Genomic DNA, 26,154 nt, shown 5'->3' with positions numbered 1-26,154 from the left:
GTTTTTCCTTTCCTTCCTCTTTCTTTCTCCCTTTCCTATCCCTCACTCATGTCTGTCCCGTCTGTAACATCTGAAAATAAAATAAAATAAATAATAAAAACAAAGGTCGATCAAATGGACCAATACGGCAATGCCACAATGATCCATTTGGCAAAATAAATCCATTGGGTATCCTTGTTGGTCTTCAGACAACAATTCTGACGGCTAATGAACCAAATGGGACAGGCAAAAAAAAAAAAAGGTCCTTCATTTCTTCTTGGTGGAAGGTTTCGGTTTCCTAGCAGCAGGGAACACATGAATTTTGGTAAACAGCACAGAAAACTGCTGGGATTACAGGAAAGCTTTCCAAAGAAAATGTTTGATAAAATTGATTAAGGTGCTTCCAGGGAGCATCTCCTTGTTCCACTGGGTTATCAGTGAGACAGGAACAACAATGCTGGGCTTACATGACAGCTCATGAACGCAGAATTCACTATCAGAGCGATTCTGAAGGGAAGTGAATGAGTAAGCAGGAATAGATAAAAACTTTGTTTCTGGGTGGCTTTGGGTCGCGTACATACAAGCATCTCACATACGCAATCTACAGTGAAGAGAAGAGCTGTGTATGCTGCAAAGCCTTAAGCTGGCAATCCCAACCATGATTCTCTGTAATAAACATGTGAAATCCAAGGTGGAAGTGGAAAATCTTGAGTTTGTCAAGTTACAGGCCTTTGACAGTTTCTGTTTTATTGTCACCGGGGTCATTAAATAGTTTTTATTTTAAAGTGAATCCAGTTCTTCCACCAGCAAACAATGGCAAGGCGAGTGAACTTCTTGACCTGAAAGATCAGAACTCTCCGCCACTCTCAGAGCATGATCAGCTTTCCACAGGGAGATAAATCTGGCAAAGACAGAGATGTGGAGCCCTCCAGCTACATTCTGCAGAGGACTACCACCTCTACCACAGCTCATCCTGCGCTTCGTACACACAGGATGCAAGACCAGGTTTGAGCACAAGTGTGGGCCGCTCAGCTTTCAGGGTCACCGACTTCAGTTGCATACCTGAGCTCTATAGTCCACAGACCCAGATGTTACTCCTCCGGGAGAAAGAAGAACTTAGAATGAATGGGAGTGCAATAACTTAATTATTGCACTCCCATTCTGCTATACAGTAGCATAGCACCAACATTATATGTCATGTCAAATAGCAGATAATATATATTTTAACATTTTTTTTAAATGCATAGTAACTCTCCTAAATACCCAAAGAGCCTCTGCTTCAACTCTAACAGCTATATCAACATAAAATAGTCTTTGGTTTTAACTCTAAGAGCCATGTGTCAATTGTTTTGTTCATCCTAGTCTCCTTTGCAGAGCCTGAACAGAAGCAGAAGAGGTTGCAGCAGCAAAAGGTTCAAATCTGACAGATTTAAAGTTGAGAGCTTTGGATTGCATACTTAACAATGACACTGTGTAATTGGGAAAAAAAGACTCTGGCTTTTCTTTACTGTATACTTCCATAGTTTGAATCACAGGTTAAAGTGCAGCGGTCAGGAGTGCTGACTGCCTGAGACGGCTAACGCTAGCTAGACAATGTTCCTATGTTTAATGTGGGACAAACATCTCTGTGCACATGAGAGCTGCTGCTAAAAGTATCTTTCAGTTTCTGAGCTTGCTAACATATTACATATCCTCCCAAATGACACATGTTGTAAAAGTTCAAAATTACTTAATCACCAATCATAACTTCAATATTTAGGAGGCTAGGCAGGCTCAGACGTGCCCCGTGTCATTAAACCTATATTGCATCCATATTTCAAACAGCGTCTGCCATGGTCTGTCCCGAGGCTTGAAGCTTAGGAGCTGTTTCCGCAAATATATCCAAAAGCGGTGTCACCTCCTAAATTTGAATTTGTATATTTGAAGTTGAGTTATAGAGCATGTACAGGAGATAGGAGAGATCATAGTGACACTGAAAAACCTGAGACCAGTGGGGAAGAGACTTTTCTCAAATTGAGCCCTTTCCAAAGATCATACGGTGACAAAGCAGAGCCGATGAGGGAGATAAGCTAGCAGCTAACAGCCATCAGCTGTGGATGCAGTGAAGCGAGGAAAGTGGTGAAGCATGCATAGAGACAGATAATTGATTTTGAGATTCAGATCCAGATAAGTCAATTTATAAATTTTTTTTTAACCTAGACTGCTGTTCCGATAAATGCTAGAAATAATGAGGTAATAACAAACTGCTGTAAGTGAGGAAGTATGACTGATAGTGTTGGCCTGATTAAAACAAGACCGTTGGGCTGGAACTATCCTGTTTTACAGTAAATGCTGAGATTGTCCTTCCTTTTGCTGTAGATTTAGGAAGGCAGCCAAAACAGGCTGCAGGAAAACGAGCACCAGATCAACTGTCGAGCATCACACAGTTTCTTCAGAAAAATAGGCTTGTTAACCTCGTCAAATCTGCTATTTTAAGATATCTTTGTTTTACCGTATTTCAAGCATGTTTAAATAAATAGCTACGAAAAACCTAATACTTCACCTTCCTAACTTCTCCTTTAATCACACACTTGAATTTGGTCAAACTCAATAACAGGAATGTCACGGTCTGCGGAGGCAGACCGTGCGGAAATGTGTGTGGTGGACCCAGGAGCGAACACAAGCGAGGATGCAGGAGTGGAGTTAAACAAAAGCGAGCCTTTTATTCTGGCTGATGAAAGGAACAAAACAGAGTGAGGGCAGCATAAGAGTAATAGTTAAACAGAAACCTAAACTGGACATAAACTAAGGAAAAGCTATGGCTGGAGATACGGAACACCGGGAGTGGTAACACAGACGACGCGACACAGACTACATGAAACACAGAGACTAAATACACAAGAGGGATGATCAGGGGAAGTGGCCACACATGGGAACACAGCTGACACATATAAACATAACAAGACAAGGCAGGAGTAAACAACACTGACGGGAGACTGTCAAAGTAAAACAGGAAGTACACAGAGGTGCAAACAGGAGGAGAGAGAGAGCACGGGCATAGTGGGCTGGGGAAACATGGAATGAAACACAAGGAGGGGAGATGAGGGCTCACAGATACATAGAGGGGCACACAGGGGATAAAAGTCACAAGGGGAAGTCAAATAAGGAACAACATAACAGGACAACTCAGGAAACATGACCTAAATAAGGAACGAAATACAAAAATACAAGAAACTAAGAATACTGGGCCCACATGGCCCAGGACCATGACAAGGAATTTTTTTTAAAAGTGCTCTTAAGCAGTGGTTCACCAGACTCTCTGAAGTTTTTCTTTTCTTCTCTCATTTTCAGTCCAGTCCTTGTACCATTTTACTTTTTTTACATACATGTTTTTTAAGCCACTTAACACTGACATATGAATCACTCAAGCATAAAAAAGGCACTCGACCCAAGGGATGAACCACTGTTGTGTTTACACATAACAGAGAAACCCATTTGTATCTTTAGGCACTTTGTTACTAGCAACCTGTTGCAAAAGCATATTATTTGTTCTCCTTTCCTTAGTCGAGTCTATGAAAAATGCCAAAGATAACACAGTTCGACAGGCATAAAATAATATTTTTGCACCAACAAGGTAAGAAGCGTAGTGGTTGCCTCACAGCAAGAAGGTCAAAGCCTTTCTGTTTGGATTGCATGCTCTCCCCGTGTCTGTGTGGGCTCTCCCCAGGTTAGAGGAAGAGGTTAGTTGAGGTTAGAGGGTTTAGGTTAACTGGTGATTCCTTTGCTATAAATGTAAATGGTTGTCTGTTTCTGTGCTGGCCCTGTGAGAAATTGGCCACCTGTCCAGGATGTATGGCTGCTGGTTTAGACTCCAGTCTCACCCACAACCCTGAATTGGATAAGCAGAAGAAAACAGATGGATGTATGGATGGATAAATTTCTTCTTATCACACTTTTAATCCAATAGAAAACTACACAGAAACACTGCATAGCTAGCAGACAGTCGGTGTAACTGGAAATACAGCCTTTGGTTCTATGGCTTCAGAATCAGAATCAGAATCAGAATGGGTTTATTGCCAGATGTTGAGGTTTACAACATTAGGAAATTGCTGCGGTGCTTCAGTGCAGACAATAAGAATTAAAGTGCTATGTAGAAAGAAAGATATGTGCATGAGATATACATGAGATATATACATGAGAATAAGAATTATGAGTGCTACGTAGAAAGATATATACATGAGTATACACACAGATCTATTGAAATCATTACAGTGCTCAAGTGAATATTTGTCCCGAAGGCATTCACGGCATTCTGTCTTCACAAGAATGGGATCTTGGGATATATGCATAACATTATCCCTCTGGGGACGGCTGTCACCCAACGTGGAGGCCCAAAAGTCTTGTGAGAGTCTCTGAGTTATGTATGTTATACAAATCAACTTTATGAGTATACTGCAGCTGTGTGAGACTGGTTAAGTATGCCCTCCCAGACAAAATCTGTACAAATAAATCTTTTTCTAGCCACAAAACAAGGCCCGTGGCACTAAAAATATATACACCGTGAGGCTGCTGTTTACATTGAAGTCACTCGCTGGGTTCACTCATTTAGTCACACTATATAAAAATGCAGTGACACATGGTCAAACGCAAAGAGTGTGTTGCAGCACCAGTAGTTAAGGGACTGGTGGATTTGATGTTTTGGAATCACGATGAAAGAACGGTTTTCCTCGAATGGAGCTCGGCTTAATTAGCAACAAAATTCCACTTGTCTCTCCTTAATTAGGCCAGGAATAGGCCTCAGTTGCATGGCGTGATGCCGTGTGATGTAAGGGTGTGGCTGCCGCTCGGTGGTTTTATTACCTCACTATTTGTCAGAGAAATGCCCATCTTTTATGTTTGAATTAGGCATACTGAATATACATCACGCTGTGATTCATCAGTGTGAGAACTGATGAAAAGAATTCCATAAACAGCAGCAGGAGCTTCCCTTTTAACACCAACAAAGTCTAACAAATAAATGTATTAACCCTGATGTTTTCCTTTTATCTAACAGAAAATTTAAAGTCATAAGAGCCAGAGAGAGCAGAAATCAGGCCCGTCCACCTTTGTTCTTGGAACATTCTTGCATTGTGCCTTTAGTGACAGTCCTCTGGTTGTAACTCTGCAGACTCCTAAGATCAGACGGTGCTCAATGGTTTCTAGGGAACACTGTGGAGCGAAGACACTGAATCTTGGCAAAGATCGCGAGAAAGCAATTAAACGTGGAGGAGGACAAAAAGGCTATCAGTGGAGAAAATGACCATCCTGGCCTTCTGATCAAAACCATGCATCAAGAGAAGCAGAGGGCGAACTTTAGCTCATCGGTATAAACCAGACATGAGACTGTAAACTGAAAAGAGAGAGAAGTGAAATGAGGGAAAAAGAGGAAAAATTATGGGTCTGCAGAGACACGAATGTTGCATGTGATTTCATCTTCTCACTCTAAGAATGACGGAGAATGAGCTGTATGCTTGTAATAATTTGTTACACACGTGTCTACAGATGAGCGCTGTGGAGCATTATAATGCACACAACACAGTCATATTGTGTGTATGCAAGTATTTGGGTGCGCATGAGCATGTGTTTTCTCGTGAGTGTGTAGCTGCTTTGAACTCACAGTCATCTCTTGGCTTTGACCCAGGAGCTCCAGCTGCCGTTGGATCTCTTGGAGCCGCCTCTCCTGCCCTCTCCTCTCCTTTATATCCTGCAGGACCTTCTCTCCTGGCTGCGGGTCCCCATCGCACTTCCAACTAACCTCCGAGCCAAGGCCCTGATACACAACAGACACGAGAGGTTCTCACGGGGGGAAGAAACACCTCATCTCCCGTGGGTGCTCTCCTAGAGTTGTGCTCGTGGCTTCTGGCTGTCACTTGGAAGCATTTAAATGGTGATAAAAGCACATAGCAGTTCACCACAATTAATTCCTGTGAAAGCTTTCCATACTCCTACAGACGAGGAGTAAAACCCGGAACTCATTACAAAGACCTGAAAAAGTCCAAACAGGGGTCAAACATAAATCACCCGTTTGTGGCATCCACGTGCACTGACACATGAACCCCACTCTCATCCAAAACAAACCCTGAAAATGGGTCAGGAGGAAATAGGAGTCACGCTTGGAGGATTATCAACAGATAGCTGATAAGTGGGAGGTCTGTCTTTCCCGACCAAAGCGTGCGCCATTCTCTTTGTATCGTGCACAGAGACCGAAAGAGAGCCTCTTTAAAGCCACTGAATATATGTCAGATTCTTTGTAAATCATAAGTCTGTCATCCTACATCAGCATCAGTATTTGAAAAACAGTTGGCACTTAAAAAAAGAAAAAGAAAAGAGACCCTGCCCGCTGGAGAAACTGATCAGGAAGGCTAGCTCTGTGGTCGGCATGAAGCTGGACACTCTGGTGACAGTGGCAGAGAAAAGGACATTAAAGAAACTGCTGGACATTATGAACAATGCTGGGCATCCTCTGCACACGGCCATTAACAACCAGAAGAGTCTGTTCAGTGACAGGTTGCTTCTCCCCAAGACAAGAACTAACAGACTTAAAAACTCCTTTGTCCCACACGCCATCAGACTGTTTAACTCCTCTCTGGAGGGGAGAGGGAGGGGAGACAGGGGGACAAAGGAGGGGAACAACTAAGCTGTAGTGCCTCTTCACCTCACTGTGCAATACCTTGTGCAATACTTTTGTAAATAGTCAACGGTGCAATAGACTCAATACTTGAAATGTGCAATTCACTTGTATTTTTATTTTTTATTCCTATTTATTCTATTTATCCCCTTCGTATATTTTATTTATATTTGTCTCTGTATTTATATATGTGTGTGTGTGTGTGTGTGTGTGTGTGTGTGTGTGTGTGTGTGTGTGTGTGTGTGTGTGTGTGTGTGTGTGTGTGTGTGTATATAACAATTCTGTAACTGTAACTTCGGTCGTTGCTGTGCTTTTTGGAAGTCGAATTTCCCAGAGGAACCCACCCCAGGGATTAATAAAGTTCTATCTTATCTTATCTTATCTTATCTTATCTTATCTTATCTTATCTTATCTTATCTTACGCCTTCATAAGTAATAATGCAAACATGAAAAATGCTGTAGACACTGTCCGGTACGTGACCTCCGCTAGAGTCGCGTTTTAACCTCTAAAAATAAACAGCTTCTCCATAAAAGCATGCAGCTAGGTTTAAAACAAAAATTGTTGGGTCTGTGTGGACGTTGCCAACCGCACGACTGTTTTGCAGTGTTCGTCCAGCGCCGTGTGGTTAAAATCTCTCGGTTAGTCCGGATGGCAGGCGGGCGTGTGTATGATCTAATAACGTTGAAATTGATGGACATTTCATAAAATTGTTGACATCTCAATAGGGACTCGCATACACCGAAATAGTAGGTTGGTGAAGACAGGGAGGCCCAGAAGAAATTATGAACTTAAACACTGAGCTACTAAATCTGTTATGACACATTTATGGTGGGATGTAATCTTAGTTTAAGCCGGGGTAGGAGGGGGTGCTCGCTAAAGCTGAATTAATGCCTCTTCCCTTGTCAATAAGCCAAACAGACATGCCTATTCAGCTAATATTGTGCATTGCATTTACACAGATTTTTTGGAAATTTGTGATATGACTGCACTTTAATACTCAAGACTTGGCAAAAGCGAATATCTCCTGAATGTTCCAAAGTGTGTGTGGCCTCACCTAGCCGTGCCCTCTGTGTCCTTATAAGGAAATAATGACAGCTTCTATCTGAAGTCTCTTTTAAGTGGTTGTCACTAGAGCCCTTCGGTTCAGACTCAGTCATCCTAGACTACAAAAGCGAGGACCACGATGGGATCAGACTCCTGTCACGCACCAGAGTGAGAGATACAGCATTCCAACCAGGAAAAATAAAAATTAAAGTCTAGCTTTACCCTCATCATCACACCACTAAATGCATGTTGCTAAAAAAGCCCAAATCTTTGGGAGAAACAGTTTATTTAATTTGGAAACGACAGCTGTCCTACTTTTTACTATAGGACTGCAAACATGCAGGGCACAGCTGCCATACAGGCTGCAAACTTCAAAACTGTCTGCGAAAGTTTAACAATAAAATAAGCCATTACTGGCCAGTTCAAGTGACTTGCTACAGATTTTCAAACTTAACCAACACCCTCTGACTAAATTAACATCCTATAAAATACTTACTTTGTATTCAAGGCACAGCACAAAGGTTCTGTTTTGTGGAACCTCCTGATCTGCTGTGTCCTTTATGAGAGAAGCTTGCTTGTTCTCCCGCAGTCCAAAGACATGTTTAAGACAGCTGGTAATCTAAAATGGCTATAGGTGTGAATGTGACGTGAATGACGAGTGTCTCATTGTCTTGTGTTGTCCCTGTGATGAGCTGGTTACCTGTCTAGGGTGTACTTTACCTCTCACCTTCTGACAGATAGGATGGGCATCTCCACACAAAAGATTATCTTTTAAACTCTTCTAATCTGTCCATTGGTCAAGGATCTTCTCTCATGGTAACAGCTAACAGAAAACAGATGATAGAAGATAATTTAGGATGTTTACGTAGTTTGTTTCACACTGTGAGTATTAATAATACTAAGTGTTAATAAAAACTCCAGTTCCTTGATATCAAAACAGCTCTAGGACCTGTAGCTTATTTCCCCCTCGTGTTAACTGTATGTTCTGTTCATAATACATATGCTGAAATTACAGTAAGGGTTCATTATATTGATTAATATGAGCGTGAGTTGGTCGCGCATGGTCCATCTGGACATACAGCATCAGTTGTAATTCTAAAAAATGAAGTGCCAAGTAAAATAGTTTTTATATTGCTGGAAACTTTAAAGTTCCAGTGTGTAAAATCTCACCACTAGATGTCAGTAGGTTGCAGATTGCAGTCAACTGAATTCTGTTTTCTTTCCCATCCTGTTTCCCCCTAAGTGCATGAACCTAACTATAGTGACCACTATAGGACAAACAACTCTGTCCACCATTTATTTGTAGTGAGTACAACCCATCACTGAGCCGTGTACCTCAGCTGTCAATATGCTGGGTGTCCACCTGTATTTCCTCTGGAAGAGACTGTAAATATTCAAGCTCACTTCTGTCCAATGGCAGCAATAATGAGATGAGTTGTTGAAGATATCCTAAACTTTTTTGCAACTGTTACCTGCTGTTAGTTGGCGTTAGGTAACTTCTTTAAACTTTCATATGATGTGCGAAGTGGGAAGTGGGATTTTTAGGATACTTGAGCCTAACATTAGTTGGCACGATATTAGCTTATAACCAGCTGCTGTTGTTTAGCTGTCTGGAGGCGAACAGCTGACAATAATTAACTGCAACAATATCAGGAATAAATAAGCATGTTTATCCCCGACTCTGTGTGTCACAGCCCTGATTTCAGTTCAGAAGATGACGCTGAATGTGAGGAGGACGAGGATGAGATGGAAACGAGGGAGTAGAGCACTGGTGGAGGAGAAAGACATAATGAGAAAGAGATGACAATATCTTACGTGTACAAATGTTAAATGGACAGATATATTTTAAAAGAGCCATTTGTGATTTTGATTACAAAGCGTACAATATATGTAACCACATACATAAAACACGATTAGGCGCAGAGGCAATGACCATCTCGTCCGCTCTTAGTTGGAAAATGTAATCACACACTAATGAATGGATATTTCTGAGTATTTGATACCTTTTTTCTATTAAACAACCTCAAAAAATTCCTTACAGTACCTTTACTGACCTCTGTATATTGTTGCTTTGATGAGGAACATGTGAAAAATGTGTGCAATAAGCTGACATGTGGTTCATGTGTGTTCCATCAAAGAGTCAGTGGATTACAGTCTATTAATTGCCTTACTTTTCCAGCAATGTTTCTAAAAATATAATAGATTAGGCACTTATGATAAATGAGCACAACAAGTTTAGTTCATTTTGCAGGACATTGGCAAGCATTAACAGTAAATTACCATTTGCTCTTGTGCCAGTTAAACGGTAGTAATCACCTCTTGGAAAAGAATGAAGGATTTGTGCATTGACCTTAGCATACTCCAGCTATTGCTCTACTGTTTTGTGCCGCATTTGTGCGTCTTCTTCTTAAATGCTTGATAGCTTTAACTCAGTATGTGACTGAGAGTGACTTCCAAAAAGAACAGGGAAGAGCGAGTGAGGTAGTGTTTATCTGAACAACACAAAGAAATGTGGTAATTGTCCTTTTTGAGAGATAGAGAGAGAGATAACTCTTTATTGTCATTGCACAGTCATACATAGTACAGTAGTACAATGAAATTGGAAAAACTGTCCTACGTCGGCACTACATATAACACAACACGACACGATATGACACATCACAACGTAACAAACAACACAACACAGTATATTAACTTAGTATAAAAAAGAAGAATAAGTGTATGTGTATTGCACACTGTTATTATTGCACATTAATTATTATTGCACCTTGTTATAAATATAAATATTATTGTTATCGTTTTAAACATTGTTACCTCCCCCTAAAAAGTCCAGGGAGGTATCCAGTCAGGTCAGCTATTTACATTGATCAGGGCTATTGCCCTGTTGTAAAAGCTGTCCTTGAGTCTATTTGTTCGGGACCTCAGCAGCCTGAACCTCCTGCCAGACGGCAGCAGCTTAAACACCCGGTGTCCTGGGTGTGTGCAGTCCCGGAGGATGCTGCGTGCCCTCTTGAGACAGCGAGTGCTGTACAGGTCCTTCAGGGAGGGAAGAGGATGTCCAATGATTTTTTGGGCCGTGTTGATGACCCTCTGGAGTGCCTTTCTGTGTGCTGTGGTGCAGCTGGAGAACCACACACCGATGCAATATGTCAGCACACTTTCAATGGAGCAGCGGTAGAAGACGGTCAGCAGCTCCTTCTTCAGGTCCATTTTTCTGAGGATTCTCAGAAAGTGGAGACGCTGTTGGGCCTTCTTTAAGACCGCAGAGGTGTTAGAGCTCCATTGGAGGTCTGTGTCTATGTGCACACCCAGAAACTTGAAACTGGAAACTTTGGAGTAACTACTTGACAGGATGTACTAGATCTCCAATAATCACATCACCTATCTGGGTCACAGAATTGCTGGGAGGCCTCAAAAACCTGGATATGTCTCGTTTGAGCATGAAAAACATGTCAAACATAATTAGCTTTATACAGAAAAGTAGGTCTGCCAATCGCTGAAATGTGAATTGACTGCTTCGAACTTTGCTCTGGTGTCACAAACTGAAACATCTTGAATTCAAAATAAATGTTATTAAAAAGAAAAGAAAAACAGTCATTCATGCATGATATCGTGTCGACTGAGAAGCTGCCCTTGTTTTACCTAACAGTTCACATACTTTTTTTCTTGCCAGAGTATAAAATAAGAAGCGTAACCACGGTTATTACGGTTATGCTGCTTGTATGACTTTCAGATAACTCAAACCAGGCGTGCTTTTCACGTTCACTAATTGATTTTTAATATCCCGTGATCAGCTTTATGATCTCTATTAGAAGCATTACATTCCATCCAGACGTTGTCACGGTGTTTGAGTGTGAACCAGCTGCAGCGTTTGATGGATGTTGTCCAAAGTGACAAAACAAGAAAAATAGCGGGGGGCTTTTTGTGCCAAAAGCTTCGCTTCAAATTAATTCAAAAAAAATCTTGGATGCCCAACACTCAGAAATACTGAATGTGCTACATACTGATGTTCCCATTAAAGCAGCATTTTATTAAATAACGTCAATCATATTAGCTTTAATAGCAAAGGGAGCCAGTAAGATTGGCAGACCGGTCTCATTCTCAGATGCATCTCATGAAAACAAAACAAATATTTCGGTCGTCATCACGCATCAGTGCTCTGCTGCAGCCTACAGTGACGAGCATATGTTATTACGTAGTAATAGCACATACCAGCCCAGCGGTTACTTCAGCTTCCTTCGTAGTACGTTATAGATATTAAGGAGGAGAGTCTTAAGCCTGACCAAAACCAATGCGACAGCTTGATGACCTTGTTCACACTTTCAAGACAAGCTAAACAGTGACACATGCTCCGAGGCAGGAAATCCAAGGAAGTGTCAAAAGTAAAATCATAAAAGCTACCACACATGCCAAATAAACTAATTGGTACGATGTGTGGTCTCTCGAGCAAAGTTCACAGGAAAATGACGACTTCTGGATATTTTTCTACATATACTGCAAAGAGTTACGCAAACAGAAGAAAAATACGTTTTTTCTTTGGAAAACAATTATGTGATGTGAACACAGGCCAGCGTTTCTAACAGCAGTTTGTTCAAGCATGCAGTGGTTCACTGGGCTTGATTCTCTGGGTCTTTGTTATATTAAAAGTGCCTGTTGGTCACATTAAGTCACTCGGTCATTAAAGAAAACAGGCTGCATATATAATGGAAACAGCCTGCTTTTGTTATACTTTGAGCTACCAGTTTATTAAACAATCGATTGCAGTTAATTGCAATAGCCCTGCAATAATCGGTGTCCTTTCCAGCCTTAAAACTTGAGTTATTTGTTTCAAATCTACAATATGCTGCGGGGCTTTTTTCAGACTGTGCTTAGTGGTTGACTTCAGTACTCTGAAAGAATGTTATTCGCATCCAAATCCAAGAAACACTTTTCATTATAATAAAACACAGTTTGACAGAAGCCCCATACAAAACTCCAATATATTTTCCACTATGACTTGGGATTCTGTTGGAAGGTTGATTACTGACCGCTCAGTTTGACTCCTGGTAACGCTGTAGAAACTGATTCCTGTTGATTGGAAAATATTCTCCCCCTTGTGTTTGACTTGTTAATGCCCTGTGGCTATGCACTGCACAGGGGCCGTGCTGTGATGATAAAAGAAGGCCAGCCGTGCTGACTCACGCAAAGATGTCTGGTGTTGTTAAGGACAGCACACTTCTCTTTCCTCTGCGTTTCTCTGTTTTCACTCACACTGAATCTTTTTTTTTTAAAATCTGAAGCATAGAAGGAGCTCAAGCTGTGCCACGTGGACCCAGGCTACCTGCCAAGGCCTGTCCGCATGCCTTGCCACGAGCACTCCCTGTGAGAGCTCAGGAGCAAGCTGTTCAGTAGCTATAGAAGAGCGTTTTCACTTTTCCCTGTTTCTTTCTCGTTCTTACCCAGCTATGACCTGCAGTCATGTGTCAATTTCTCAATCAGAGATTCTGCAACACAGCTGTATGGTATACACAGCCTGTATATAATACCCATTAGGAGCTGACACTCAGGGAAGCAAACAAATGTGCATGTTTTTGCACCACTCGCCACGCACAGAGGCGTATTTTTACCTCTTGAAACCACTCCTCCCTCCTCTGTAAAGTTATGCCACAAATCTGCACCCTAAGAAACAGTGTCAGGGTTTGTATATCACAATCTTAAAAATGTCCCAGATACAAAATTTGTTTGTATCCAAGCTGTCATTTTTCCCCTCCTGAGGTCATGTTTTCCCATCAGTACTTTGGATCCCTGTAGATAACTCGGTGATTGGTGAGCATTCCTAAAGTATTAGAAGATTCACTTGTGGGTCATCTGGATTTTATAGTTGCTTTCTCTTTTAGTATTGAGGGTGGTCCGTAGCAATCACTGCTGCATAGATCATAACCTCCTGGCAGTCCAAAAAGGATGTTAAATGTGAAACGGGTTTAAAGAAAACACACACACACGCCACCTGTGTGTTCACAACAACTCAGCATTATCCAGAGAATAATCAGAGAACAATAACCTGTGTGAAAATTTCACTGCCTCAGGTCACTAAAGAAACATTTGCATTCACAATCCCTTTAAACCATTGAAAATGCTTCACAGTCTGATTCTACTATTAAGAGACACTGCTCATAAAAGTGTCTCCACTCAGCCCCACTTTGCTAACAAAAGGTAGTTTAACTCTCTTCCAAATAATGACACAGTTGAGATCGATGTGAACACAGAGCTTAAGAAGCAGGCCACTTTCAATATTTATCAGAAGCATCTGGAGAAGAAACGCATCCAAGCATCTTTTTGCACTTCTTGTCCATCAATGCTGTGCACTGTCAGGCAATATCTGGCCTATAGTTCAGCTGCTAACATTACACATTGAGTGGACTTTCTTTATATCAATAATAAAAATGAAAGACTGTGAGAATTGACAAGGCAATACAACCCTGTGAAGTTTATGATATCAATTTAAGTATATTTTTTCCAAAATGTGGAATTATTCCGTAAAATACGGTTAGCTCTACCCCGCGTATTAAAATGCAAAGGATAGCAGGTTGTGATTTGGATCATAAAGACAGGAGATCAGCAGATATTTAAAGCTTTGCTAATTGTTAACAGATGTCTGTGCGACTAAGTTACCCACCATCGAGGGCCATAATGAGTGGAACAGTCAGATCTGAACCATGACAAGGAAAAACCTCTCTACACCACTTAACACAACTGCTGGTGTGGAGAACACCAGCGGGAGAGGCGTTTATAAGAAGACAATAAACTGGGTCTCGCGGGAATTATAGGGTGGGGAAGGGTGTGGAGTCTGTGCTTTTTAGCCAAGTTAACCTTGTGAAAAACACCCGGCGTGCCACACGACAACACTGACACCTCAGCTCTGACCAGCTGTCCAGCCAAAACTCGTATTAGATGTTTCATAAACCTATTCAAAAAAAAGGAAAGAAAGGTTACCAGTGTGATGAATACCAAAGTTCAACTGCTGTTAATGATTAAAAAGGAAACACTGTCACATTGTTTTCTGTTGCGAGTTAGCATATCTTCCATATTTCAGCGGGGACATGACATCGTATTCCAGGGAGGACCGTTTCTTCCTGACTTCTGAGGATACATCGTCCTTTTTGTTTTCCAACTGTCATCACTATTAACAAGAAACATATTTTTTATTATTATTTTACACAATATTTTTCACCTAATAGTTATGTTTTTGTTTTAAAAGTGTACTACATGATGCTTAAATCTCTGTGAAGATTCAAACTATGAGTCGACAGATAGGCGGAAATGTGCATATGTCTTCTTTTTTTGGATTTAAAAAGCAGTGTGAAAGTATGTTTATTTTTATTATTGATTTCCACTCTATTTAGCTATGAAAAGACGCTCCCCATTTTCATTATTTACATATGAAATTGCTAGGGTAGGGAGCAGGTAGGAAGAGAGCCTGGGGAGGTGAAGGTATGCTCTGGAGAGAAGAGGAATGATATGCGTGTGAATGAGGGGTGCACCAGCGAAGATTCAAGCAGTAAAGGTAGTGAAGGTGGATGAGATTAAATATCTGGGATCAACCATTCAAAGCAACAGAGGGTGCAAAAGAGAGGTGAAGAAGAGAGTGCGTGCAGGTGGAGTCTCAGGGGTGATTGTGGCTCAAGAGTTGGGAGTTTGCCTTGTAATCGGAAGGTTGCCGGTTTGAGACCCTGCTTGGACAGTCTCGGTCGTTATGTCCTTGGGCAAGACACTTCACCCGTTGCCTACTGGTGGTGGGCAGCCTCGCCTCTGTCAGTGCGCCCCAGGGTGGCTGTGGCTACAATGTAGCTGCCATCACCAGTGTGTGAATGTGTGTGTGAATGGGTGGATGACTGGATATGTAAAGCGCTTTGGGGTCCTTAGGGACTAGTAAAGCGCTATATAAATACAGGCCATTTACCAGGCCATTTGTGACAGAAGAATAGCAGCAGGAGCAAAAGGAAAGGTTTCCAACATGGCACTGAGACCTGCTATGGTATATAATTTATAGACACTAACAAAAAGACAGGTGGGAGTGCTGGAGATGGCAGTTAAAGGATTTCATCCTGTTTTAATGGCAGTCTGGCATTAAAACAGGGGGAAAAATCCACACACATCCTCAGCACCCTGTGGGGTGAGCGAAGAGCTGAAAAAAAAACATTAAAAAGAATAATTCCGGGTGCCGTTGCCTAGCCTGTAGAGATCTGTGCATCCCTGCATGGATATCCCAGACGATCACTAACTCACCACCAAATCGGCCGTACTAAACGATGTTACAGGCAGCGTAATGTTCTCCATGACTTTTCCAGACTCTTTCACATCTGTCACATGTGGTCAGGGTGAACCTGCTCTCATCTATAAAAATCCCAAACGTGGTATTCTACTTCATATTCCAATCAGGCTTTACAGTACTGATCAGCGAGCACGGGCCCCATTAGAAGCAGTACTCAGTACTGGCAGTACTCATCCTTTTCCTCCTTGCACAAAGGATCAGATACCGGTCCTCCTGATGGATTAAAGACCTTCTACAGCCCTGTCCAGCTCTCCTAAAGTGACTGTCTTTAATCTCGTCCATGCTCTTGAGACGGCGCTGGAAGACACAGCAAACCTTCTGCCAATGGCACATACTGATGTGACATTCTGCAGGAGCTAAGCTACCTGTGTAACCTCTGTAGGATCCAGACATCACCTCATGCTACCAGTAGTGACACTGACCCTAGCCCAAAACACAACTAGTGAAAAAACAATCAGAAAAGATGAGGAAGTAAAAAAATTCAGTGGTCTGTAAAACAATCCCTGTTTTGGGGGGTTTCATTAACACAAAAGCAGCTTAAACTAATTAACAACAATGCCTTGTTTATTAACTGACCACATCAATATCTCAGAAGTTGAACAAACGTGAGTCTATACTCTGAAAAGTGTTTCTCTATCTATTTTTGAGCAGTATATATATTTATATATATATATATAAACGAATCTTTACCACAGCTTTAATTATATGAATGAACTGAATAAGATACGTTTGCAAACTGTTAGTCAAAAGGGCGTTTTCTGCCCAGCACTCTGGTCTCCCACTTAACATTTGTTGCAGTTAGAATTATGGGCACTCATCAGCAACCACACAGTGTGACTAAGTGACCTCATGCTCTTACATCAAAATATAGCTGACCGGTGCACAACAAAAACACAGCTGGACTTGCACTTCAAATACAGAAGAAGCTTTTGGGGCTTTCAGAGCACATAAACTGTGACACTGATTGAAAACCAAGACTGAAAACCATGACAGCATAAAATGTTAATTTTTATTGCAACCAGACATTCAAAAAAAAAGCCAGATTTGAAAGGATGACATATGTAATTCTGATGTAAAGAACTCATACACACCCATGTCACCGAACACCCAATAGCAGCTACTTCTCATGACAGAATCGTCTCTGCTGGCTTCGAGCTGTGGGTGGTGCAGGCATTACCACACAGTGATACAGTAGGAGGGTGTATTGTACATTAATTCTGCAACCCAACAGATGTTTTTAATGACAGCGAGGCTATTTCATCTGAAGCCTGAGAAAAGGGGAGCAGAGTGAAGAATGCAAAGGGATCGGTGCTGTCATAAGCCCAAAACTGACAGTGTCCAAGGGAAACAGTGATTAAAGTTGTGTTTTATTTCCTTTCACTCCAGGTCTTCAGTGGTTTGTAGCTACCTGAACTTTTTCCTATCATCATAAATGACCAGAGGCAAAGAAAACACTGCTTTTTCCACTAAAGCCTCACCATGACTCACCATGTAGCAATGCAATGATGAATGCAGTGCATTGAAAAAACAATCTTCCTATGCTTTATGGACCGATACATGGACATGTGCTTGGATATCTTAATAGCGTACCATTCAGTCATTACAGTCTAATGACTGACACAGAAAAGGTTCGGTGATATCAAATCTCAAAGCATTGATATTAAAATCTCGTGTGCAAATATTGTACAAGTAGATAATTTGCGATATATGAGGTAGTTTACTCTCGCAGTAGGCTTTATACAGTATGCAGTAAAGATTGCTGGATGTGTTAATATGAAAAGGAAATGCCTAATGAAAGAGGAAAGCAACGTTGGCACTCCTCTACCTCCACCAGGTCTGAAATTACATTCTAATGGGGAGCAACTCTCCTCTGTGGCAGCATCCCAGCTGGTGTCGGGCCTCCCAGACTCCATCAGCCCTCATAGCCTCAACAGAGAGGCTGTGTCGCCAGGGAGAATTTACTATTAAGGTGGCTAGGAATGAAAGAGGGATTATCAATCGCAACTCACTGGGAAAGAACACCGCAGAGTTCGGAACACGCAGATTTAAGACTTCGGATTCTTTATTAGGGAGTGCACGCTCGAGAGAGAATGACTCCCTCTTCTATGTAAAACGTGACAATCTGACACAGCCAGAAAAGAAGAGACAGTGGAAAACATGGAAATCTAGGTCATGACTTAATACGAATGGGGAAAAAACACTTTCGGTGTTGTTGAAACTAATATATCAACGTCGTGTGCATTACAGTCGGCTCTGGAATGAGTCGGCAAACAAGCAGGTCCACGCTACACGAATGGTTTCGGTTAGAAGCTCAGGAGCTGCTGCCTAAGAAGAAAGGTAAGTTGAAAACAAAGGCGTATTTCCTTTTATGAGCACCTTAAGGATTTACAGCCACTGGTGCGATTTATTGTTGCGGATGGCTGTTTTTTAATCTGCGCCACAACAGCAAGACGGGAGCGAGCTGAGGTTAGAAAACACTTGATTTTTCACACCTGTGGGCTGCATTTTGAAGTTTATCATTTGCTCAACTGGTTATTTGCTTTTCATAATCTGAGTGTCATTGTTCAATTCACATTTTACATCAATTGAAAAGAAATGCCTGAATTAGCCATTTCAACACTAATGGAGAGCAGATGATGGATGGATGATGGGGGGGGGGTTACTTTTCCAGGATCTCTTTTGAGCAGGCGAGATGATTAAAGGGGTGGGAAGGGAGGGAAAGTAGGCTGCACAAAGTGACACATCCAGCTGTCTACTATTATCACGATTTCATACTACTGGCCAGAAGTCCAGTTCACATCATGTGGGGAGAATCTTGCTGAAGAGAGGATCGTCTTATTTTGAATGGTATTACTTATAGTACCAGATTACTGAGTAGTGACAGTAATGAGTAATGATAATATGGTTCAACCTAAGTATCAGTTTAGCCATTTAAAACAGTGGTGTTTGAAGAGGCAGTGTGTCACCTTTGCCAAAGACTTCACCTTTTTTGATGGTATGCATCTGGCACTCTACTCAGCCAGGTTATAGATCCGTTTATCATCCGGACAGATGCTGTGCATAGATGAACCGACGTGGAATAATTACTGCATCCAACTCAACTTTAAATGCTACACTTGGTTAAACTGCCATTTCCACATATGATTGACTACACTTACAGTGTGAGAGTGAAATAATTAGATCGACGCCATAAACATTCTGGACATCATATCATACGTACTTCGCATGTTGTTCCAGCACCGAGATTCAAGGTTTGCAGTTTTTCCTAGACTAGATCCAGTAGTGATAGTAGAAAATGGCACCCTGGGTTCTCAACATTGACTTCAAAAAAACATCATTTTCCACCGACAGGTTACACACATGCCATCTGGCTTTGAAAACACAGTGATATAAAGTCCTGAGATAACTCACTGAGCTCACGTCTAGGATTGGGCCAGGATAGAGGACTGAGGCCTGGAAAATTCTTTTTACAGTTATAAATATCGGTAAAAATGGAATATTTGATGTTGTAGTGATGTACAGGTCAGAGTCAAAACTTAGAAAATGTACAGCATTTAAGAGGTAAAGGTTAGCAGGTAGCATTTGATTCTAACTGTATAAATACCATATTTAGCACATACAAGTCCCCCTTACTCACATGGGAAGAACATACACTACCAGTCAAAAGTCTGGACACACCTTCTCATTTAATTGTTTTTCTTTATTTTTACTACTCTCTACATTGTAGATACTCACTGAAGACATCAAATATATGAAGCAAGAGTGTGCAAAGCAGTAATCAAAGCAAAGGGTGGCTATTAAGAAGAATCTAAAATATAAAACATGCTTTGAGTTAGTTCATAGTTCATAGTTTTTGCATTCATAGTTTTGATCCCTTCATTGAGAATCTACAATGTAAATAGTCATAAAAATAAAGAAAAACCTTTAAATGAGAAGCTGTGTCCAAACTTTTGACTGGTAGTGTTTGTAAGGCAGGGATAGCTCAGTAGGTAGAGTGGTGGCCCCATGATCGGAAGGTCGGGGGTTCGATTCCCCTGAACAGCTACCCTGAGGTACCCCTGAGCAAGGTACCGTCCCTACACACTGCTCCCCGGGCGCCCAATGGCTGCCCACTGCTTCACTGAGTGAATGGGTTAAATGCAGAGAGGGATTTTCCCCACGGGGACCAATAAAGTACACTACTTTCTTTCTACTACTTTCTAAGAAAACTTTTTGCATTAAAATCTGCCAGCAGCTAATACTGCATGAAAAGCATTGTAATATGCTCCTTACATGGAAATGTGGAAAATTGGATGGAAACATGAGACAAAGCCTCTGCACTTGCACAATAATATTTCCCACCACTGGTGAACGGGGGTGAGATCTCCGAGGTCTAGTATAGAGTATAAACCCAATTGCCCTTACAACTCTACTACACTGGCTTACCTGTGACATGGTTACGTTGGTGTATGAGCTGTGCACAGAGTGAAATTCTTCCACAGGAAGGAGAAGGCCAATTTTGGAGTCAATGTCAATCAGCTGCTCCAGGTCAGAGGGCTCCGGGGTGTAACCCTGGACTGTGGGGACAGACACGGCCCACATGGTCTCCTGAAAGAAACACAAGGTCCAATGCGTGTTAGCCTGCTTTATTATGTGGCAACCTAAATGAGAGACTGATGAACATTATCTGCCAACTTAGTTATTTAGCAACTTTGTAATATTAAAGTACAAAAAAAAAGGAAAAACATGAGAGCGATACAACTTTAGGTCCTGGTATTTTTGTCTGGATGGCTCGATTGCCAAACTCTGACAAATTCATCTTCCTCAGAGTAACTGTCTATCCCAGTGGGGCTCACGTGGGAAACAATGTGTGGATGATGAGCTCATCACAGTGCGGCGGTGAGATAAGATCTCGCAATAAGACTATCATGCCAAAGAGGATCGTAACTCTCCAAAGAACGCAGCTGTAACCTCTGAACACTAGGTTCGGAGGAAAACTGGCAAAAGAAAACAGCAAACATTGGGGTCTATTAAGTAGGTGGAACACATCACAACGCAAAAATGTAAAAGCTGAGACCCGTAATTTTTTTATGACACAAATTAGTGCTTCATATGTCGATCCATTCTATTGTTTCAGTCGCTGCAATTATTTCCTTGGATATGGCAGAATATCTCGCTGCCAGACTTCAGACAGGGTCCGTATGTCCTTTTGGTTCACATGCATGCATTTTGTTCCATTGCATGACAGAATGCGAGGTTTTGACAGACATCGCATAAAAACATCAAGCATAGAGTGATTTAATCCTGCTGCTGCTCACCATGGAAGAGAGGAATTCACAGATAAAGAAGAAAAACAAGCTCTTGGACCAGAATTTTACTTTTACCCTAAACTGAGCAGCACTGATATACAGATATAACACTGACAGATATATAACTCACATTAATAACTTGATAGAGAGGTCAGATTTAAAGGTCTGAACCCAGACCAGTGGGCACAGCTCTGTCTGATCATGAAGCCTCTAATTGATATTAAATAAATCTTCATCTGTGGTCACAAAAAAAAAGAGATAATGCTGGAGGAGGGAATCTACAAAGCCTTTAAAGGGAGCAGTATGGAAAAGCCCAAATCCATCCAAGCAACTCAAAGCTCACCAGTTTCAACAATTAAAGCACTCAAAAACTCAAAAATTTCCTGTGTTGGATGTGTGCAAGAATACGGGACATTATTACCCCATGTATTCTTCGTTAATGATTTCCTCATTGACCCGCCACGTGCATAAATGCGCATGTGAAAGTAGTTACCATTTCAGCTGCATTGTGATACTGTAGGTATTTATCAAAGTCAAGGAAAAATTTGTACAAACAGCCAGCCGTGGCCAACAAACAGCACTGATGTTTCCAACAAAATAAAAAATACCAGAGTAAAACTCACATCATGACAGATATTTTAATGTGTTCTGTCAAATTTGCGATACAAGATGGAAGGAGCCTAAAAGAGGCACAATGGAGAGCTTTTCGTCTTTTTCCTCTGACAAGTAAAGGTGGGCAAACTGAACTCTCTGAAGCTTCCAGTTTGGACCAGTTTCTGTGTAGGAATGTGAACAGAGACCTGAAAATGGATAAATAAAGACCGAGTTAATCTGCGTGTTGACAGAGCTTTGGTGCTTCCTATAGCCAGATATAGAATTTCCCAGAGGAACCCACCCGAGGGATTAATAAAGTTCTATCTTATCTTATATAGTGAAAGGATCTCGCACAAGGCCTTCCCTAAGGGATAAACGCGTTCTGCGATTACTGACTGCTCCTGATTTATCGGGTTACACAAAACTGTAGAGCTTGTGAGAACAGGAGTCAGTAACATCCAAATCAATGTGTGAGGCAAACAGTAAGCAGCAGATTTGGGTTGATGTGTCCCAAAGGACTCTACCAAGAACTTGGTGAAGTCCTCAGAACTAAGAACACTTCGCTGCCAGAGTCATGGTGACATAAATAATATGCTTGCTACGTTATTGCTATTCATAATAGCATGTCTTGCAATAACAGGAAGTCTTCTTGCGGCCAATGAAAAGACTCAGAGCATCTGTGCTTCCCCCAGTTTGGTATCTGCCACCAAAATGATTTCAGTACTGTTTTAAAAGTCAAGAGAAGCATCACGAATAGAGCACCGAGACATTACAAAACCTTGGCAAGCTGTGCCATGGATGCAGAGCTGTCAGTGTTGAACTAAATGGAACCGCATGTTAAAGGTAAGCCGGGTGTTTTTTCTTGCATTCCAGAGGGTTTCATCTCATCGGACTTCAAACTGGTCGCACAGCTGCCAAAAGAGTTATTAAGGCAAATTAAAAGTGAAAACAAAATCATTTGAAGTTAGAATGGAGTGGGTGGGTTCACAGAGAAATCCAGGTGGCAGGGTCTCAGATAAATCCTCAAAGGAAAACAAAAGGTCCATTCTCTTAGCTTTAAGCTCTATCAGCACAGTGTGTGCAGCTGTAGGGATCCTGGCTTCTGAATTGTGCTGAAACACGGCAGAGGGAATAGTTTTGAAAACATAATTATAAAACTAATGGATAACATGGAGCATTCCGTGTGAACCACATGTGGCACTTGACATCTGGCTCATAATGTGAAGCGCTTTCAGAAGTCAGAATCTTCTGCCCGTCGGCTGCCAAGCAGTCTTTAAAACATGGATATCTGACCCATATGCTCTTCTGAGAGGCAAAGTGTGGCTGAGTTATTTAACAATTTTAACAACGATAATATATTTCCACCTACAGTTATGTGAAAAAGAATGTTTCAAACTCAGTACACCACTACTGCTTTCATAGGAATTAAGGGCTAAGTAACAGCCAGGTGCTGCTAATCAAATTCACTTAACTGATCATCACCAAATCTGAGTACCTCTATAAAAAATGAGGTTTTTACTGTTTGCTGGTCGGTAGTATTCATGTGTGTGTTATCATAGTGCCACAATCTTTATAGTGGACATTACAGCAAACCCACCCCACCCCCAAAGCTACATCTCAGACTCTACAGGACTCAGTTAGCATGTGAAACATTAAAGGTTGCGCCAGTACTCTGAGAAAAAGCATGAGTTGTTTGCCAGGGTTGCGAGGAAAGCCTCTGTTCGCTAAAAAAAAACCCACGACAGCACGGCTTAGGTTTGCAAAACTGCATCTGAACAGTCCCCAGTAGTTCTGGAGCAATGTCTGTCCTCAATGCACGGTGCCACAAACCAAAAACAGCATAACAGCGCAAACCTCCTCATACCCACTGTCAAGCATGGTGGTGGAGGAGTGCTGATTTCGGCTTGTTTTGTGGACATGGGCACCTTGGTGTTATTGAGTCAACCACAGAGTCAAATATGAGGCCATCTGTCCAACAGATTAAACTAGGCCCAAACTGGATCATGCAACAGGACAATGACCCCAAACACAGCAGCAAATCTACAACAGCATGGCTGAAAAAGAAAAAGATTCAAGGTGTTGCAAAGGCCCGGTCAAAGTCAGAACCTCAAGCCAACTAAAATGCTGTAAAAGAGCTGAGAATAAACAACTGCATGGAAACTTTAATGAACTGAAGCAACAGTTTAAAGAAAAGTGGAACAAAATTCCTCCACAATGATGTGACAGACTGATAGTGTCACACAGAAAAAAATACTTCAAATTCTTGCTGCTACCCATATGGAAAAGATATATATAAATCTTATAAAAGTTTGTATCTGTCTTGTGTGAAACTTGTATGAAAAGCATACAAGAGTGAAAACAGATATAAGATCCCTTGGAAAATTATATAATGAAACTTGTATGTTTTGGATACTTACTAAAACAATATATAAAAGTAATGAGAAAGTGGCCACTTTCATGAGTAAATCATATAAGTTTTTACTATTTCTTTTCCATATGGGTAAAGACGATTCTCCAAACTCATGGATTATAGTACTGTATGTACAGGGCTGCATACAGTCCTGTGAAAGCTCCTTTTTACAGCACTGTATAATATCACAAAAGAAACTATTTATTGAAAAAATGAAGGGATTGTATTAAAAGGTCATTATAAAAATTATAAGTTTTATTATATGTAGAAAGCAGAAAGGATCAACGTGTTGGTAGAGGAGGCAGCTGATGAGATCATCTCCTCCGACTGTGCTATTGCACAAGGCCTCTGAGACACAAAGGGTAAGTACAAAGAAACTTGAAAAAGAGAGACTCATTCTACAGCATATGTTGCCTGTTAGGGCTTCTTGTCAGCCTACCTTGCTGTCTGCGCCTCTGGCAAGGTCGTCTTCCTCTTCATCTATTTCTCGGAGGAGCTCAGCCAGACGCCTTTTCTCTGCCTGGGTCAAAAGCACTTCACCTCCTCCGCCATTTACAAGCTATTGCATAACACAACATTTGTGATAGAAACTAAAAATCATTATTTGCCCGGCATTTCTTTTCTTTTTAGTGGTGTCCTATTATGTATAAATTATTGGGGGGGGTGGGGTTGTTGTTTTTTTTAACAAGAGACCAAATATTTTCCTCAGTGGAAAAACCAACAGTGGAGAGACTCACTTTAAGTCATGCGATATATCCAAGTACTCCATTTGGCCCAGTCTGAACTTTGACATACCTCAATGTTTTTCTTGACAAAGTCCTTCTGTTTATTCATGCCTTTGGAATCTCCAGAGTGGCTGCGTTCAAATTGGTCTTCCCTAGTGTCTTCATAATCTTCTTCAAATGATCTGATCAAGCTGTCTGGCCTCTGGTTACCTGTCAAGGAAAGTATGCAATGCATTTATGAAGATAAATATTGAAATAGTAAGTCAAGACTCTAATAACCAGTTAAATCTGATAATGTTATTTTACAAATGTGGTTCTGTGATCCTATTGACATGATGAGTTTGCAGCTGCTCAAATCAGAGTGATCAGAGTAAAATATACAAATATAAGTAGTTTGTAAAGAAGTAGACTAAAAATATTCTTACAAGGTGGCATAGCAGGCAGGAGGACAATCTACTAACTACATCTTAGGCCTCTATGATAACAAGCAGCTAATCTGCCTAAGAATCTTTGAATGGAGCAATTAGCATTGAATTGACTGCTGTTTTGGGAAGAGATTTATTTCTTAGGGAATCAATATCATAAAAAAGGCAGATGATCCTGAAGAGAAAAACGTTTATGAGTCACACAGGGCCAGTTGCTATACATTCATTTCTTGGAAATATTTCCTTTAGCACATTAATGCCTGCAGCAGGCTGAAGTGATGCAAGAATCAAATGCTAAAGTTCCCTGACCCTGTGGCGCCATCGTGTGCACAATTTTGGAAGCACAAACAAGAACGTATTTTCTGTTGCAGTCTTTCCACAAGCTCACTTGGCTCCGAGTGCTGGTTGTTTCCATTCTGCTCATGTTCAGGAATCTGAGTGTCAAACACAGGTATAACGTTGTTGTCCTCATCTGTTCCTAGAGGGCGATAAGAAAGTCTTCATCAGTGACTCAGTGATGATATGAACTGCATGTTCCCCACACACTTGTTGCTGTTCTGAATATTACCTTCGGGTACTTCCAAAGCCAAAAACAACCTTGTGTTCAAAGCTTCCTGAGCACATCCAGAGTGACCTCCAGGTTTATTCTGCTGCAGATCAACACACAGTATAACATCACATATAGGTGATTTTTTTTTTATCTTTTAGATTGTTTTAATTTAACACTGGGA

General features: G+C 41.2%; 1 protein-coding gene across 5 annotated transcripts in view; it reads right to left on the bottom strand.

Moving 5' to 3' along the window:
* Nucleotides 1-26,154, bottom strand: part of fsip1 (fibrous sheath interacting protein 1) — a 32,828-nt gene that overhangs the window by 5,802 nt on the left and 872 nt on the right. For 2 of the 5 annotated variants that reach the window (XM_004540755.3, XM_076877341.1), the window contains 6 exons: nt 25,992-26,073; nt 25,812-25,901; nt 25,069-25,208; nt 24,713-24,832; nt 20,407-20,568; nt 5,615-5,767 (listed from right to left, as the gene is read on the bottom strand). In XM_004540755.3, the coding sequence (XP_004540812.2) occupies nt 5,615-5,767; nt 20,407-20,568; nt 24,713-24,832; nt 25,069-25,208; nt 25,812-25,901; nt 25,992-26,073 (747 nt within the window). Of the gene's footprint in view, nt 1-5,614; nt 5,768-8,397; nt 8,494-20,406; nt 20,569-24,712; nt 24,833-25,068; nt 25,209-25,811; nt 25,902-25,991; nt 26,074-26,154 lie in introns of those variants that run through there. The other 3 variants (XR_190926.3, XM_004540756.3, XM_004540757.3) reach the window with 3 other exon arrangements.

The sequence above is a fragment of the Maylandia zebra genome, linkage group LG19 (genome assembly GCF_041146795.1).
Source record: "Maylandia zebra isolate NMK-2024a linkage group LG19, Mzebra_GT3a, whole genome shotgun sequence".
NCBI lineage: Eukaryota > Metazoa > Chordata > Actinopteri > Cichliformes > Cichlidae > Maylandia > Maylandia zebra.
The sequence above is the reverse complement of the archived record's forward strand: the minus strand, read 5'-3'. Positions and strand labels throughout refer to the sequence as shown.